Source organism: Lynx rufus, unplaced genomic scaffold, assembly GCF_022079265.1.
Source record: "Lynx rufus isolate CCGP_SWC_20201006 ecotype Redwood Valley unplaced genomic scaffold, mLynRuf1.p SCAF_14, whole genome shotgun sequence".
NCBI lineage: Eukaryota > Metazoa > Chordata > Mammalia > Carnivora > Felidae > Lynx > Lynx rufus.
In genome coordinates, this window is record NW_025814828.1 from 42363145 (window position 1) to 42381835 (window position 18691).

The window sequence follows — 18691 nt, forward strand, 5'->3', positions numbered from 1 at the left end:
GCTGGGGATGATGCCCAATGCTGCCACTTCTGCATTCATGGGCTTACCAGGTGCAGTTCACACTCATCCTCTCTGGCTGGGCCACCTGGCAGGTGCTTAGCGGGGTAAACACCCAGGGGTCTTTAATGCCCAGCTGCATGTTGAAAAACTGCATGCACAGTGTCACAGTTTTGGTGAAGGCTTTCTGGACAGGATAACCATTTTTAACTGTATAAATGCCAACCCAGATTTCATATGATCTAGCTGACTTTTTGTCAGACCACTTCTGGACCTTGATCTGCTCCTGGGGCCCCCTATGGAGAACTAGTCATCAACTAGTCCTCAAAGGTGGCATTCTGAGGAATGTCTAGAGGGTCCCAGGGGTCCATCAGGGTGATCCTGGCGCACTGCTTGGTGGCTTATTCAATCTGAAACATCACTCCGTCCTTATAGAACAAAATTTTTCAAATAATCTCTTGCAGGGGATTAGCACCTTCTAATGGTTGATCCCATCATAGGAGAGCAGGGCATGGCTACTGTACCTGCTGCTTTGTAGTACAGAAACTAGTGGCCCTCCTACTGCTGTGGTGCCTGGCAAGGGTACAGGGTCCCTGGGGCACTGCTGGTTGCCACCTCCAGCACTACCACCCCCAGGCTACAGAGGCCACCCAGACCCAGAGGCTACCCAGCAGCTAGGCACCCAGGGCCACCTGGGCCACGCTTCCTATTTTTAAAAGACAGCTTGCATAAATAAACTTAAAAGCGGGGGGAGGGGTGCCTGGGTGGCTCAGTTGGTTAAGCGTCCAGCTCTTGGTTTTGGCTCAGGTCATGATCTCATTTTGTGGTTTTGAGCCCCACATAAGGCTCCGCACTGACAGAGAGGAGTCTGCTTGGGATTCTCTCTCTCTCCCTCCCCTGCTCTCACTTGCGTGCTCTCTTGCTCTCTCTCTTAAAATAAATAAATAAACTTAAAAAAAAAAAGACAGCTTGCCTTGGACCCAGATGTCATATGCCTGGAGATAGATGATTTATGAAAGGAAGAAAGGAAATAGAAATGAGGGAAAGAAGGAGAAAAGGAGGGAGGAAGGGAGGGAGAGTGGGCAGCAGGTGGGTAAATGAATGAATATGTACATAGATGAATGGATGGATAGATGGGTGGGTGGGTGAATGAATGGAAAGATGGACTAATATCCTCTGCCCCCAGAGAAACTCTTTCACATGTGTGTGCACAGACAGAGAAGTATGAGTTTGTAAATTGCAGGTGTGCTGTAACATAGAAAAGTCTGGAAACAACCCAAATGTCCATCAACAGATGAATGGTTAAACAAACCATGATACATCCATTCCATGGAATACTACTCAGCCATAAAAGGGAATAAACTTATGAGGTCAGCACTAACCTAATACCAAAACCAGACACAAACACAACAAGAAGACTATAGACCTGTATCTCTTATGAATATAGATGCAAAAATCTTCAACAAAATACTAGTAAATAGAATTCAGCAATATATAAGAAGGATTATACACCATAACCAAGTGGGATTGATCCAAGAAATGCAAGATTTGCTCAACATAAGAAAACCAATGTAACATACCATATTAATAAAGGACAAAAACCACATGATCTTCTCAACAGATACAGAAAAAGCATCTGACAAAATTCAATACTGTTTCATTTATAAAAGTACTCAACAAACTAGGAACAAATGAGAACTTCCTCAACCTGATAAAGTGAATATACAAAATGGGGTGCCTGGCTGGCTCAGTAGAGCATGCAACTCTTGATCTCAGGGTTGTGAGTTCAAGCCCCATGTTGGATATAGAGATTACTTAAAAAAAAACAAACTACACTGAAATTTTTAAAAAGTGCATCTACAAAAAACCTATAGCTAATATCATACTTCATGATGAAAGACTAAAAACTTTCTCTTAGAGATCAGGAACAAGACAAAGATGTCCCTTCTCACCACTTCTATTCAACAACATACTGGAGGTCCTAGTCAGGGCAATTAGGCAAGAAAAAGAAATAAAAAGCATCCAGATTGGGGGAAAAAAAGAAGTAAAACTATCAGTATTTGCAGGTGACATGATCTTATACAGAGAAAATCTTAAGGAACCCACAACAAAACCATTACATATATATGTGAGACCACGTTTTATGTATATATGAGCCCAGCAAGGTTGCAGGATACTAGATCATACAAGATTTAATCATATTTCTATATACTTGCAACGAACAATCCAAAAATGAAGAAAACAATTCTATTTACAATAGCATAAAAAAGAATAAACTACTTAGTAATAAATTTAACAAAAGATGGGTAAGACTTGTATACTTAAAAACCATAAAACACTGTTGAAAGAAATTAAATAACACTGAGGTGCCTGGGTGGTTCAATCAGTTAAGTGACCAGCTTTGGCTAAGGTCATGATCTCACAGTTTGTGGATTCGAGCCCTACATTGGACTCTCTGCTGTCAGTGCGGAGCCTGCTTCAGATCCTCTCTCTCTGCCCCTCCCCTGCTTGCTCTCTCTCTCTCTCAAAAACAAATAAACATTAAAAAATTAAATAAGACTTAAATAAATGAAAAGATATCATAAATTCATGGATTGGAGACTTTATAGCATTAATATGGCGATACTCACCAAACTGATCTACAGGTTTAGTGCCATTCATATCAGAATCCAAGCTTGTGACAAACTGATCCTAAAATTCATATGAAAATGGCATGGACCGAGAATGGCTACAACAATCTCGTAAAAGAAAAACACATTTGGAGGACTCACACTTTCCGATTTAAAAATGTACTACACGGCTGTAGTGATCAAAGTGATGTGGTACTGGCATAAAAACAGATAAATAAATGGGGCACCTGGGTTGCTCAGTTGGTTGAGCATCCAACTCTTGGTTTTGGCTCAGGTCATGATCTCATGGTTTCATGGGCTTCAGCCCCGTGTCAGGCTCTGTGCTGGCAGCGTGGAGTCTGCTTGGGATTCTCTCTCTCCTTCTCTCTCTGTCCCTCCCCTACTCATGCTGTCTCAGTCTCTCTCAAAATAAATAATCTTAAAAAAAAAGATATATAAGTCAATGGAATAGAATTGAGAGTCCAGAAATAAACTCATACATTATGGGCAACTGATTTCTGACAAGCGTGCCTAGACAATTCAATGGGGAAAGAACAATCTTTTCCACAAATGGTGTTGGGACAACTGGATATCCACATGCAAAAGAATGAAACTGGACCTCTATTTCACACCATATATAAAAATTAACCAAAATAAAGAGAAGACATGAATGTAAGAGCTAAAACTATAAAACTTTTAGAAGAAAACATGCATAAATCTTTGTGACCTTGGACTAGGCAATGGTTTCTTAGATATGACACCTAACACATAAGCAACCAAAGAAAAACTAGATAAATTGGACTTCATAAAAACTAAAAGCTTTTGCACTTCAAGGGGCAAAAGAAAGTAAAAGAGCAACCCAACAATTGGAGAAAATATTTTCAAATCACATATCTGATAAGGGACTAGCATCTAGAATATATAAAGAACTCATACTACTCGACAAAAAGATAACCCAATTAAAAATGGGCAAAGGATCTAAATAGATATTTCTCTATGGAAGACCTACAGATGTCCAACAAGTACATGAGAAGATGCTCAACATCATTAGTCATTAGGGACATCAAACCAAAAACACAATGAGATGTCACATCACACCAACTGGGATGACCAGAATCAAAAAGAGAAACAATATGTGGGGTGCTTGGGTGGCTCAGTTGGTTAAGTGTCAAACTCTTGATTTGGGCTCAAGTCATGATCTTGCAGTTGGTAAGTTTGAGCCCCATAGCGCAGAGCCCACTTGGAATTCTCTCTCCCTCTCTCTCTGTTCCTCCCCCTGCTCTCTCTTTCTCTTTCTCTCAAGATAAATAAACTTAAAAAAAAAAAAGAGGGGGCACCTGGTCAGATAAGCATCTGGCTTTGGCTCAGGTCATGATCTCATGGTTCGTGAGTTCAAGTCCTGCATCAGGGGAGCTTGAGCCCCCCTTTGGGTGAGCTTGTTCTCTGCTTCAGGTGAGCTCATGCCCTGATTTGGGTGAGAATGAGCCCTGCTTTGGGTGAGCTTGAGCCCCACTTCAGGTGAGCCTCACTTCTCTCTCTTTCCCACTCTCTGCCCCTCGTGGGATTTTCTCTCTCTCTCTCTCTGCTCCTCGATCATTTGCACCCTCTCTCCAAAAAAAAATTAAAAATGTAAAAAAAGAGAAACAATACCAAGTGTTGGAGAAGATGTCGATAAATTAGAATCCTCATACAACTGCTGTGGAGAATCCTTCTGCAATTTCTCAAAAAGTTAAACGCAGAACTGCCGTATGGCCCCACAACTCCATTCCTAGATATATACCCAAGAGAACTGAAAATATACGCCCACGTAAAAACTTTAACATGAATGTTTATAGCAGCATTATTCACGATCCCCAAAATTGTCAACTTATTAGACGAATGGACAAGCAAAATGTAGAATGTTCATACAATGAAATATTATTCAGCCATAAAAATGAATGAAGTTTTGATCTATGCTACAACATGAATGAACCTTGGACACTTTATGCAAAGTGAAAGAAGTCAGTCACAAAAAGCCACATATTATATGATTCCATTCATATGAAAAGTCCATTACAGGCAAATCTATGAGACAGAAAGTAGATTAGCAGTTTCCAGGGATTGAGGGGAGACAGAAAATATTATGAGGAATGCCTGCTGATAGGTACAGGATTCTTTTTGGGATGATGAAAATGTTCTGGAATTAGACAGTGGTAGTAGTTGTATAACCTTGTGACTGTACTAACCACTGAAATGCACCCTTTAAAAGGGTGACTTTTGGGGTACCTGGGTGGCTCAGTTGGTTGAGCGTCCAACTCTTGATTTCAGCTCAGGTCATGATCTCATGGTTCATGGCATCAAGCCCCACGTCAGGCTCCATGCTGACAGCACAGAGTCTGCTTGAGATTTCTCTCTCTCCTTCTCTCTGCCCCTCCCCTGCTCACACGTGCACATGCACTCTCTCTCTCAAAATAAATACTTAAAAATAAGTACATAAATAAGTAAAAGGGTGAATTTTGTGGTATGTGAATTACATCTCAATAAAAAAGAATTAACTATTAATACATACAACAATGTGGATGAATGTCACAAACATTAAGTAGAACAAAAGAAACATAACTATATGGTTCCATTTATATGAAGTTCAAAAGCAAGCCGAAAACCCCACTATTGTATGCTGTTTATGGATACATACGTATGGAGTAATAGAATAAAAATATACATGAGGAAGATAAACACCAAACTCAAGGTAGTGGAAGGAGAAAGGAAAATAGAATTTGTGTAAGAACTTTAACTGTATCTGTAATAACATATTTCTCTTAAAAGTATCTGAAACAAATGAAGCAGAATACTAATGTCTGACAAGGGTGAATGGTTGTTAAAGTATCCTTTATACTTTTCTCTTAAAAAAATGAAACGGGCATCTGGGTTGCTTAGTTGGTTGAGTGCCTGACTTTGGCTCAGGTCATGATCTCGCATGTTCATAAGTTTGAGCCCCACGTTAGGCTCTCTACTATCAGCGCAGAGCCCGCTTCAGACCTTTTGTCTCTCTCTCTGTCTCTCCCCAGCTTGCACGTGCTCTCTCAAAAAACAAACATTTTTGAAAAATGAAAAAGAAAAACCAACAGTTCGGTTCTGAGACAAACATTTGACTCCTCAGCCAGGCTTTGATGTTTCCTCTCTGCACTACTGACACCAAGGAGACTTAGGTTCTGCCCCTGCCTTGGTGGATTCCAGTCTGGAAGAGGCACAAATAGTCCACATGCTATGGGCACAGAGAAAGCTCTAGAAGATGCCAGGAAGAAGGGAATCAGTCAAGGAAGCCTTTTAGGAAGAGAGGATGTTGGAGCTGAGTCTTAAATGGAGGCCTGACAGAGAGGACGCTTGGCCTGGACACCCCACCCCCACCCCCACCCTTGTGGGTCTCTCCCAAAGCCTGGCCTGGCCCTGCCGATTCCCTTATCTGCCCACTCCCAGCTGCCTCCCTGCTGGCTGAACTGTCGCCCACAGACTTCTGGGCCTGTGCCCCCTCCACGGGGATGGGGGAGGGAATGGGGTGAAGGTTGGCCTCAGAGCCTCAGGGTTTCTGGCTCTTGATGGAGGCAGGGCTCTGAGGCCCCCACTCCCCACCCTTTACTTCCCTTCCTAAGCCCTTTCTCTGCTCCAGTTATGAAGAAATAGGCTGCGTCCAGTGGCCAAACTCTTGTCTGAGATGTGCCTCCAGCCTGTCCTTCCTGAGGAGGACAGATTTCCCTACCTTGCTCCCAATACTGCAACTGCTGTTTCTAATGAAAATAACAATGAGAAGAATTACCATTACAGAGTTTGTCACTTATGGTGTGCCAGGCAGGACCTGTGTTGAGTGGCCCCTCGACAACATTCGCTGTGGGTTCTATGATTGTACCCATTATCCAGGCAAAGAAACTGAGGCTCAGAGGGTGGCCAGCCCAGGAATCACACAGCAAATCAGTGTCAGAGTTGAGACAAGAACACAGGGCCTCGGACAAACATCTTCATTCTCTGAGCCTACTCCTAATCTGGAAGATGCAGGCAATTATATGCACTTATACCACCAGGACCTGGTGAGAATGGGATAAAATTAGGCATGGAGAGCATTTCGCACAGTGCCTGGGGAGGCTCAGCCAACAATACTGCTGTTGTTATTACTGTATTAGTGCTAAGAGAAGTATTTGTATCAGAATTAGTATTTGTATGGCTGTGGCTAGAATCGGAATAATAATTATTAGATTTAAAATTAGTATTACTACCACTATTAAGATTAGCATTAGTGCTAACATCAATATCAGAATTAGGATTAAATATCAATCAATTAAAATTGATATTGGTGTTGCATATTATCAGCATTATTACTAGAATTAGTAGTGCTAGTAAAAAAGGTTCAAGTACTATCCCTTGTATACAGTAGGCACTCAGTAAATAAGAATACCTAACATTTATTGAGATTTCAGATTCAAGTGAGTTAAAATCACTTAACGGATTAAATCTCATGTAGCTGTCCCAATCACCATATGGAGTAGCCACTATTATTACCCCATCTCTACAGATGAGGAACTGAGGTCCAGAGGGGCCAGTAACTCGTCCAAGGCCACATGGCCAGTCGGTGGTTAGGGCAGTCTATAAATGAGGGCAAGTTGGCTCCAGAGTGGAAGTCCTGAAAGCATTGCCACTTAAGTCCCAGGGGTCTTCATACCCCTTCTTACTCATGAAGGCTCAGCACAGGACGTGGCACACAGTGGGAGCTCAATAAATGCAAAGTCATAGCCCTGCTCTCTTTCCTCCTCTAACCTCCAATTTTGCTTATAAGGACAATGAAGCCCGTGGAGGCAGGATGGGGATGGCAAGCTCCTTGTGGGGTAGCCAGCGGGTGAGCAGGCCCCACGGGCCCAGGGATGCATCACTGCCCTGTGCCTTTGGCAGGTCTCAGTCTCCCCATCTGTAGAATGGATGGTCAGGAGAGTGCTCTGTCCTGTGGAGTCCTGGGGCCACAACTGGGTAGTCTCACCCCTGCTCTATGGGGTAAGTTGGACACAACTTACCCAAGCTGTGGGTCCCAAGTTGGACACCTACTGTGTGCACGTGCATCCATTGATTTTACATGGAGAAAGTGCTCAGAACAGGACTGGCCTGGGGTCTATGTCAGCATGAGACACTGGTTGTTGTCACTGTTGTTACTATTTGGGGGAGGGAGGAAGGGCAGAAAGGTAGGGACTGAGGTGCGGAAGTTCCGGAGGTCCCTCTCAGCAAGTTGAGGGTAGAGCCACAGATCACAGGGATCACGTCAACCCTGTCCCACCCACACCAGCACCACCTGCCCAGGGCATACCCCAGCCTGACACCTGGTCTCATGGACTTCCTCTCAGACTCTGTGCATACCTCTCTGTCTCTGTCTCCCTCTCTACAATATCATCTTTGTCTCCCTTCTCAGTTTCTCCACCTGTGTCCTTGGCCTCTGTTGCTTTCAGGCCATATCTTTTGCCTTCTGTCCTTCTCTATGTCTCCTTCTCTTTGCGTCTCCCTCACTGTTTTGGCTCTCTTGGTGTCTCTCTCTCTCCTCTCTGTCTTGCCTTTCTTTCTGTGCCCCTCTCTGCCTCCTTCCAGCTCTGTCACTTTTTCTGTGTCTTCCCATTTCCATCTCTTTCTGTCTCTGTCTCTTGCTCTCTGCCCCTCTCCCTTCTCTATCCCTTCAGTTCTTCCCTTCCCCCACCCTATCCCACTCCTCAAGAACCTGCAGAGAAACCAACCCTGGGTCCCACTTGTTTCCCGCCTCCAAAGCAGCATGGCGGGCAATAAGTTGAGGCCACTGTCCCTGGGTGGCCCCCTGAGCCCCACCCCCCATCCCAAGACAGCCTGTTACCGCGGAGCCAACAGCCACAGTCTCCTCCATCTGATAAGACTTATCTGCTGCCCCAGGGCAGGCCGGAGCTGGCGTAAGCCCCAGTGGGGCACTGAGTGTGCCCCTGCCTCCTGCCAGTCCTGGCCTGGGCTGGCCCCCAGGCTGAGCCTGGGTTGTCAAGATGTCCCATGGCCTCTGGTTCAAACCCCACCGAACATCTCTGAGCCTCATTCTTCTTGCCTGCAAAATGGGTACAATCACATCCCTCCTCTCCCTGTGGCCAGGAAGATTCACATACATAAGGGCCAAACCTGAACCTGACCTAGCACACAGTAGGAACTTTGTACAGTCATAAAACTGTACAGTCATAGGCTTAGTACAGTCATAAAACTGTATCTGCTATTGTCACTTTATCTTGGCTTCAGCCCGCCTTTGTTTGGCTGGACACTGTAGTCCATGGGAGCCCAAGTTGAACAGGGTCCAAGAATCCACAGGGTGGGCAGATGGGGCACAAGAAGGCCCCACTGCCCAAGAGGTGCCCCACCAGCAAGGAACCCGCCCCCTCCCCTCGTCCGCTCCACCCACTGGGGCACCAGCCACTCCCTGGGGAGGAGGGAGGAGGGAGAGGGGAGGGAGGGAGGGAGGGAGGGAGGGAGGGAAGGAGGAAGGGAGCCTCAAAGGCCAAGGCTAGCCAGGACACCCCCCGGGATCACACTGAACTCGCCACATCCCCAAAGCGGCTGAACCCTCCGCACCAACCAGCCCAGGTCAGTCTCAGCACCCCCCCCAAGAGCCCCCAGCAAGGCAAACCCCAGGCCTGCTATCCCTCACCTCAAGGCTATTCCTCCAGCCTACTCTAGGCTCCCCAATCTACCGCTGGTCCCCAAAGTGTCTACCACCCCTGAAACCCTTCACAGCTCCTTAAAACCACCTCTGTCTTTCCAACCCCCCATCTCTACCCTGAACCCACTCCCCAACACCCACCTCCTTCTGCCCTGACTCCCATCCTCTCCTTCCAAGATATCTGTTCCCCTGATGCCTTAATTCTGCTCCCCATACCCCATCTCTTATCCCCCAAATCCTATCTCTGCCCTGAATCTGCTTTTCACTCATCTGGAGTTGTTTCTATCTCTGAGTTCTCCCCCAAAGCTCACTTGTGCTCCCCCATGTCTGTCTCTGCTCCCCATGCCCTTGTCCGCTCCCCATCCTGTTTTCTGCTCCAAATTCTCCAGTCCCCTGAACCCTAACTCCATCCTCTTATCCCCATCTGTGCCTCTCAAACCCCGTATTTGTTCTGTGTGACTTCTCTGATTCCCCCAAACCACTACTCTCCGCCAACCCCTGGCCTGCACACCAAAATGTCTGTCACTCCAAACACCAAGTCTACTCCCCTAAGTCTTTTCTGCCAGATGAATCCTCATGCCTAGCTTCCCTAAACTCCAATCCCAACCCCAAAATATGTCTCTGGCCCTCCCAGATCTCCTCTGGCCCCAAATGTTTCTTCACTACAATTCCATCCTGGTTCTTAAACTCCTCCTCTGCTTCCATAACCCATCTCTATCAGACATATTCTGCCTGTCCAAGCCCATCTCTGACCACTAAACTCCATCTCTGCTCCAGCGAAACCCACAGAATTCCCAAACTTGTCCATGACCCTCAGAATCCATCTTTGACCCCCAAACTACATCCTAACTTCTCAACTTTATCTGACTCTCAAGCTTCACCTCAGATTCCCAATCTTGTCTCTGCTTTTCTAACCAATTTCTGATCCCACAATGTGACATTTCCAATTTGTCTCTCCTCCTCAAACCCTATATCTGCTTTCCCCAAACTCTATAGCTATACTCCCAACCTCTCCCTGACTCAACCCCCTATCTGACTCTCAAATTCTACCGGAAAGCCTCCCAAGACTCATCTGCCCCCAGACCCCATCTCTGTTCCCTTCAGTCCCAAGAGACCCTCCTTTGAGGGCTCGGATAGGGATGTTACCTGGGGTGAGGGGCTGGGCCAAGGGAGAGGTGAGGGTGCCAGCCTGCTGCCTGCTGCCCGTTGGGGCAGCACTTACTCTAGTGGGGCAGCTGATAAGGAGCTTTCATATCCCCCAGCCTCGAGATAAACTTTATCTCTGTCCGGAGAGTGATAACTGGGGGGGGGGGGGGGAGGGCGGGCTGGGCCCCTGCCACAGGAGGGGTGGGCAGCCCTGGACCCGCCAAGGTGCTAGGTGCAGTGATGTGGCACAGTGGGGCTGGGAGGAGGTCATAGGGCTGGGGGGTGAGGTGAGGATGAGGGGGGATAAAGGAACAGTGGTGACAGAGATGAAAAGAGCAAGAGACAGGTAGACAGAGAAGGAAGGGAGAAAGAGAGAGACATGGGGAGAAAAAGAGACAAAGAAAAAGAGCAAGAGACAGACATGAAGAAAAAGAAAGGAGAAACAGAGAAAGAGATACTCAAAGGAAGAGACAGAGATGGAAGGAAAACAAAGGAGACCCAGGGGAAGAAAAAGAGCAAGACAGGAACGGAGAAGGAAAGATACTCACAGACAGAAAGAACCACAGAGAGTCAGAGAGGAAAGAGATGGCAACTGAGAAGAAGAGGCAAGATACCTTCTTCAGGCACAGTCAGCGGGGATCCTGGCGCCTAGTTAGTGGTAGACAGAACTACAGGCTAATCTATTTGCCAGCACAACCCCCACTGCTGAGCCCAACCTTTAGCATGTTCACACAGCAGGTTACATAGGCTGGGTGTCTGAAGATGGCCTTCTACTCTATCTCCGTCATTCCACCCCAAGGACAGGGAAACTGAGGCTTTCAGAACCATGGGGGCAAGTCAGGGGCAGGGGTAGGTTTTCTGGCTCCTCACCTGGGCTGTGTGGAGTGGGGTATGGGCAAAGATGTGGGACTAGTAAGACAGACGTGGAAATAAGGCCAGAGGGCTGAGAGAGTGAAAGCAAGAGTGAGATCAAGAAAGGGAAAGAGGAAGGAGACAAGCAGAAAGAGACAGAGTGGGAGAGAAGCAGAGACATTCAGAGACTGACTAGAGAGGGAAGGAAAAGAGAAACAGAAGAAGATAAAAGACACAGAGATAAAGATGGAGAGAGGCAACCAGAAACAGAGACATGGAAATAGAGAGAGAGGGAAGGAAAACATCATATGTTTACAAAAGCACAGAAAGAGAGACGGCAAGATACATCATGGTAGCATAGAAAGATGGGAGAGAAATCTAGAGGGCCAGGCTGGACAAGAGAGAGCATCACCAGGAAAGAGACACAGGGACATAGATATGCACACAGGGAAGGACAGAGACCAAGCCGCCATCTCACAGGTCTTAGCTGGGCCCCTGTCACCACCTCCTATCTGGCAGATGGGGAAACTGAGCACTGGGGCTGGTGGGGACTGAAAGAACCCGAAAGCAGAACTATGGCAGACCTCCCCAGGGCATAGGGTACGAGTAGGGGGAACACCTCCCACCTGTCCCCCTCCTCAGAGGAAGCCAGTGGCCTTGGGGTGATTTCAAAAGTTGGGCGGGGATGGCAGAGATAAGCAGTGGGGGGTACTGACCCCCCCATGGCAGGGAGGAACTGAGGGGGCCCTCTGTCTGCAGACCCAACGGAGGTTAGGGAGGGAGGAGTCAAGCCGGAAACCATGGGTTTCTGAGAAAGTCAGAAGATGCAACAGATAGGGATGAAGTTGGGGAGCACAGAAGGGTGAACCCCAAGGTCCTAGGGGTGACAAGCTGTTCAAGGGACTCTGGTTCTGCACCCCAGTCCACCCCACCCAGACTCTTCTAGAGGGGAAGGAGACAGAGAGGATGGCGGCAGGGGGGAAAGAGGAGTAGGAGGGGAGAAAATGAGGCAAGGAGAAAGAGAGGAACAGAGAGGAAGAGAAGAAGGATGAAGGAAAAGGAGGAAAAGAGAGAGGAGGAAGGAGAGAGGCAGGAGGGAAAGAGAAAATAAGGAGGGGTGGAGAGGTAGAAAGGGGAAGAGGAGGAGGTGGGGGCTGAGGAAGGAGGAAGGAGAGGAGGAGGGGGAAGAGACAGAAGTAGAGAAGAGAAGTGGGACCAGGGAGAGGGGGTGAGGGGAAGGGAGAGGAGGGGGAGGCAGGAGTGGGAAAAGAAGGAAGAGGGGGAAGAGGAGAGGAGAAAGAAGGGAAATTGTGGGAAAAGGGAAAAGAAGAGATGGGACGAAGGAGAGAGAAGAAAGGGAAGAGGAAGGAGGGAAGACAGAGGGGAAGAAGGAAGGAGGAGATGATGGAGGGAAGGACGGAGACAGATGTGGGCCAGGGAGGAAGACAGGAGGGCTATGAAGATTGAGGGAATCGAACAGGAAGGGGAGAAAGGAGGTAAGGAGGAGTGGGAAGGGAGGGAGAATTTTGCAGTCTGAAGAGCCCCTCCTGTTCTCACAGGACAAACCCGAGGCCCCATGGAGTTCCCTGGCCTAGGGGCCCTGGGGACCTCCGAGTCCCTGCCCCAATTTGTGGACCCTGCCTTGGTATCCTCGCCACCAGAGTCGGGGGTCTTCTTCCCCTCTGGGCCTGAGGGCTTGGATGCAGCGGCCTCCTCCACTGCCCCCAGCACCGCCACCCCTGCGGCTGCAGCACTGGCCTACTACAGGGATGCTGAGGCCTACCGGCACTCCCCAGGTAACTCCTTTGGGTGGCTGTCTTAGCACTGGCTCCATGCTGTCTGGGCTGCCATGGTGACCCTTAGCTGGGGCAGAATCCCACTAGGAGGTCATCTTGAAAATAGCTGGAAACCTTCACATGGATGAGCTAACCACTTTCCCCAGCTAGGTCCAGGCCAGGGAATGCCAATGCTCCCCATCTCCTGTCTTGGGGTAGCCATGTTGGAAAGCAATGCTAGAAGCAGGCTGTGGTAGCCCTAGTTGTCAAGTGATCCCCGGGGCTCCAAATCCCAACAGTCACCCTCAAAGCCCATTTGGAAATAGGTGGAGGCTACTGCAGCTGTCAAAGTGACCAGGGGGGCTCAGGACCCAGGAGTTACCCAATGGCCAGCAGCTGTTCTGGTTGCCTGTGGGAAGATTGGAAACTTGGCCACTATGTTGGGGTTCTTGGGCACCACTGCATCCTGACAGCAGGATGGCTTCAGACTGATCCCTCCTTCCTTCCCATACCCACCCTCCACGACAGTCTTTCAGGTGTACCCACTGCTCAACTGTATGGAGGGGATCCCAGGCGGCTCACCATATGCTGGCTGGACCTATGGCAAGACTGGGCTCTACCCTGCCTCAACTGTGTGCCCCACCCGCGAGGACTCCCCTCCCCAGGCCACAGAAGACCCAGAAGGCAAAGGTGGCAGCAGCTTCTTGGAGACCTTAAAGACAGAGCGGCTAAGTCCAGACCTCTTGACGCTGGGGCCTGCACTGCCTTCATCAATCCCTGTCCCCAGCAGTGCCTATGGGGGTCCTGACTTTTCCAGTACCTTCTTCTCTCCCACCGGGAGCCCCCTCAATCCAGCGGCCTATTCCTCTCCCAAGCTTCGCGGAACGCTGCCCTTGCCCCCCTGTGGTGAGATCTCCAAAAAGGGAGAGGGAGGATGAGGTAGGGTGGCATGCAAAGCAAAGTTGGGCTGAGCCTGGGATCCCCCATCCCCTTTGTTCACCCCATCAGAGGCCAGGGAGTGTGTGAACTGCGGAGCAACAGCCACTCCACTGTGGCGGCGGGACAGGACGGGCCACTACCTATGCAATGCCTGTGGCCTCTATCACAAGATGAATGGACAGAACAGGCCCCTCATCCGGCCCAAGAAGCGCCTGGTAAGACCCCAGGCCTGTCTGCCTCCACCTAGGAACTGTTGTTCTCACCCTGTGCAGGGATCCCTGTCCTCATGCTCTATGAGAATCCATAGCCCCCATCCCTTCCCCATCCATACAGGAACCAAGCTTTGCATAGGAATGCCTATCCTCAACCTACCTTCATAGGCTACAAGCAGGAACCCTCTCCTCTCCCTGCACGGCAGTGTTTTCGTCCTTGGCTTCACACTGGAATCACCTTAGGATGCTCTGAACCACAGGGGCCTGGGCACTCCCCTAGACGTATCTATTTCATTGGTCAGGGGTGCTGCCTGGGCATCAGGTTTTCAACTCCCCGAGTGATTCCAATGTATGGCCAAAGTTGGCCATCACTGATGGAGTCTCACCCCCAATACCAAAATCCCCTATTCTGGTCGGGAGGCCCCGCTCTTGCCCCATTCAGAACCCACAGTCATCACCCTGCAAATACATCTGTTCTCGCCCTGCACAGGAAGCCCGGCCTTCAACCTGACCCTTACCTCTTGGGTCCTCCACCCCGCAGTGGGTTGATCCTCATATTCTCTCTCCCCCAGATTGTCAGCAAACGGGCAGGTACCCAGTGCACCAACTGCCAGACAACCACCACAACACTGTGGCGAAGAAATGCCAGTGGGGACCCTGTGTGCAATGCTTGCGGCCTCTACTACAAGCTACACCAGGTTCGCCCTGCCCTGCCCTGCCCCTCAGAGCCTCCCTCCTCCCTGCTCCTGTTCTGCCCCCACCTTTGCTTCCCCTCATAACCTTCTCTCTTTTCTTTTCTCCCCCCTCCTTCCTTCTCTATTCCCCTCCTCCTTGGTCCTCATCCCTCCCTGCTCCATTTCTTCATCTCCTCACTCCCTTCCACTCCCTCCTGTCCCTCCTCTATCTCCCTCTTCCTCCTCCCCAGCCATCAGCTGCCACTCCCCTGCCTTGTAGCTCCATCAACCCCAGAGGCTTTCCCAAGCCCAGGGCTTCACAACCTTGGGGTTTCTTAGGACAATACCTGCACCACACCAGGGTCATGCTTCCCTAGTCCTTGAACCAATTCTCTATCCTTAAAGAAGTGCGGTAGAGATGGCCTCCCTTGTCAAGACACAGAGGCAAAGATGTGGAGTTGGGAAACATCCATGGCCTCCCTTTTGGCAGGTGAACCGACCACTGACCATGCGGAAGGATGGTATTCAGACTCGAAACCGCAAGGCATCTGGAAAAGGGAAAAAGAAACGAGGGTCAAGTCTGGGAGGTACTGGAGCAGCTGAAGGACCAGCTGGTGGCTTCATGGTGGTGGCTGGGGGCAGCGGTAGTGGGAATTGTGGGGAGGTGGCCTCAGGCTTGACACTGGGCCCACCCAGTACTGCCCATCTCTACCAGGGCCTGGGCCCCATGGTGCTGTCAGGGCCTGTCAGCCACCTCATGCCTTTCCCGGGACCACTGCTGGGTTCGCCCACAGGCTCCTTCCCCACAGGCCCTGTCCCTCCTACCACCACCACCACTGTGGTGGCCCCACTCAGCTCATGAGGACACAGATCATGGGCTTGGGGCAGAGGTGGTGTCCCTCTCCTATGTAGCCAGCAGTCTGTACAACCCAACCCTCTGGGCCCCAAGACATCCCCCAGCCTGGACCTTCAAAGCTTTTGTAAAATAAAACCACTGGAGTCCTAAAACTGGAGATGTGAGTCTGTGTGGGACTGAATAAAGGGCAATGATAGATAGGGTGCATGGCACTGTCTGGGAGTCTTTGATGACAGTGTAGGGCTACAATGTATGGCCATGTGAGGCTGAGGCAACATATGTGACACTTCATGACGGTGCATTATGATGTGCAGTTGTAAATAGTGTATAGGAAACTTTATGTGACACCTTCTGGGTTGTGAGACGGTCACACACCACGGCATGAGATGCAGTGTGTGACCAAGGGGGTGAGGCTTTGCAATATGGTGTGCATGACACCAGGTGACAGAGAGAGGCAGGGCACAGGTGACTGCATGAGAGGATGTGGAAGTGCATGTGTGATGGCAAATGTAGAAGAAACATGTGGTGTTGTGCTGGTGTGACTGTGCACCGCTGTGATCTTTGAGACAGTGTGATGGCACACGTAGGGGGCATAGAACGTGATCGAGAGGCGCCTGGGTGGCTCAGTCAGTTAAGTGTCTGACTCCTGATTTTGGCTCGGGTCATGATCTCAGTTCGTGAGTTCCAGCAGAATCAGGCTCTGCGCTGACAGTGAGGGATTCTCTTTCTCCTTCTCTCTCTGCCCCTCCAAAGCTTGTTCTCTCTCTCTCTCAAAAATAAATAAATAAACTTAAAAAAGAGAACTTGATTGATAAACACTTTTGGAATGTTGAACAAAGACTGTGTGGTGGGGTGTGGTGGCATAACAATGTGATGATGAAGGTCCACAGGGCAGGGTATCTCTGTGGGGCTGGTAAGTATTCCTATGCAAGTCTCTGTGTGTGTGAGCATATATCATGTGGTATGTGCCATGTCACAGTGTCTCTGAGTGCCTGACGATGTAAGCAGCTCTGTGTATACTTGTTCACGGAAGTATCGGCATGTATGGTTTCAGTTGGTCTAAATGATGGACCCCCTTCCAGAGAACAAAAGGCATGTGCAGGACAGGAAAGGGGGAGGGCTGGGGCTGGAATGGTAGCTGGCAAGAAGGTCAGATGGCCAGTGCAGGACCATGGGGTTGTCCGTGGGCCTTCCCTGTCATTCATCTCTTATCTCTCTCGGCCCAGCTCGGCCTGCAGCTCTGTGGGAAATGGAAGAGAAGGAGAAGGGAAGATTAGGAGAACAAAATAGCATCTGGGGCTGAATATTTAGACCCCATAGGTGGGGGAGCTCCCCGTAGTGCCAACTCCCTCTCTAACACACCTACTCACCTGGGTGAATGGCTCTGCCCAGAGTGGGATCTGTTCTTCCAAAAAGGAAACCCTTACATGGGAACATGCACTGAGTTAGGTGGCATCCTAAGCCAGAGAGGTTAAGTGGCTCGTTTGAGGCCACACAACTGGTGACACGGGGCCAAAGCCAGGCTCTGAGCCTTAGTGTCCATACTCCCCAGCAGCTCCTGACAGCACACCTGGGTGAATGGCTCTGCCCAGAGTGGGATCTGTTCTTCCAAAAAGGAAACCCTTACATGGGAACATGCACTGAGTTAGGTGGCATCCTAAGCCAGAGAGGTTAAGTGGCTCGTTTGAGGCCACACAACTGGTGACACGGGGCCAAAGCCAGGCTCTGAGCCTTAGTGTCCATACTCCCCAGCAGCTCCTGACAGCAAGCAGCACCACTTGCTGAGTGTTTGTGTGGGTCGGGCAATGGCTGGGAGGCTTCAGTTGCTTTAGTTCATGAACGCCTGCAAAAAAATGCTCCAAAGAAAGGATACTTATTTTACATTTTCATTTTACTAATGAAAAAGTAAGGCTCAGAACTGGAGTAACTCCCCCTGACCACACTGAGTTTAAGGAGTGGATTTTGGATGGGGCCGCTTCCCCTGATGTGAGTCTTGCTCACACTTAACTGGCTTCTCTCTCCCTCTCATCACTCACTCCTCAATATACTCAGCTGAATTTGCTTTTGGGCTGCTTCTCTTTATGGCTTTCTCCTAGAGCCCCAGAGAAAAGGGCTGCAAGGAGCGGGGGCTGGGGGGGGGCACATGTCCTAAACACAGTAGGGAGTAAGCAGTTGTCCTTAGAACAGCACTTATTTAGCTAGTCGCCATGCCAGCCCACTGCGGAATCACAGCAGGCTATGCTCATTACAGGGGCTGTCCAGAACTGCCCTGGCCTTATAAAAGCCTCCTGCCTGCCTGGTCACCCCATAGAACCTCAGCCCTGTCACCTTGTAGGAGCCCCTGTCCTCGTCTTGAACGGAAACCCCTTTCAGAACCTGTGCTGGAAATGTGCCTGCTCCCACCTTGTTCAGGAGCCCCAGTCCTCACCTCCTAGAAGAATGGCTGCCCTAGTCTGATACTCTAAAGGAACTCTTTCTCTATTTAGCAACAGGAAACCCATCCTGACCCTGGATAGGAATATCAGCCCTCACCTTGAATAGGAGGAAACCCCGTCCTCCCATGGCACAGGAACCTGACTTAACCCTAGTTAAGAATCTGTGAACTCCTACACTAAGGAAACCCTTTTACCATCTCTTTAGAAACACCTGTCCTGACCCTCTTCACTAGCCTCGACCTCTCTATAGGAATCCTGCCTTGACCTTGCACAGGACACCTCTGTCTTCACACTGTATTGGAGCCTAGCCCTCCAGATAACATTTTAGAAACGCTTCAATCACAATAAAATCTAGTTCTGAAAAGGTTTTTTTTTTTTAATTTTTATTCTTGAGAGAGAAAGAGGATGAGTAGGAAAGGGGAACAGAGAGAGGGGGACAGAGGATCCAAAGCAGGCTCTGTACTGACAGCAGAGAGCCCGATGCCGGGCTCAAACTCACAAACCATGAGATCATGACCCG

At 49.2% G+C, this 18691-nt stretch overlaps 1 protein-coding gene and 1 pseudogene across 1 annotated transcript; one reads left to right on the plus strand and one right to left on the minus strand.

Moving 5' to 3' along the window:
- Positions 1 to 43: 43 nt before the first annotated feature.
- On the minus strand, positions 44 to 8490 carry LOC124509247 (mammalian ependymin-related protein 1-like; annotated as a pseudogene).
- Positions 8491 to 9084: 594 nt separating this feature from the next.
- GATA1 (GATA binding protein 1) lies at positions 9085 to 15888 on the plus strand. Its single transcript, XM_047076194.1, has 6 exons — positions 9085 to 9206; positions 12840 to 13076; positions 13584 to 13961; positions 14064 to 14209; positions 14779 to 14904; positions 15371 to 15888. Exons 2-6 carry the CDS (start codon positions 12857 to 12859, stop codon positions 15740 to 15742), a joined length of 1242 nt encoding a protein of 413 aa, XP_046932150.1. The 5' UTR covers positions 9085 to 9206; positions 12840 to 12856; the 3' UTR covers positions 15743 to 15888.
- Positions 15889 to 18691: the final 2803 nt, after the last annotated feature.

Bases quoted from the DNA above. Each gene is read 5' to 3' on its own strand.
- GATA1 (XM_047076194.1), top strand. From the start codon at position 12,857: ATGGAGTTCCCTGGCCTAGGGGCCCTGGGGACCTCCGAGTCCCTGCCC. The intron at 13,077-13,583 runs GTAACTCCTTTG...CCTCCACGACAG, and splicing joins GGCCTACCGGCACTCCCCAG to TCTTTCAGGTGTACCCACTG. The intron at 13,962-14,063 runs GTGAGATCTCCA...TCACCCCATCAG, and splicing joins GCTGCCCTTGCCCCCCTGTG to AGGCCAGGGAGTGTGTGAAC.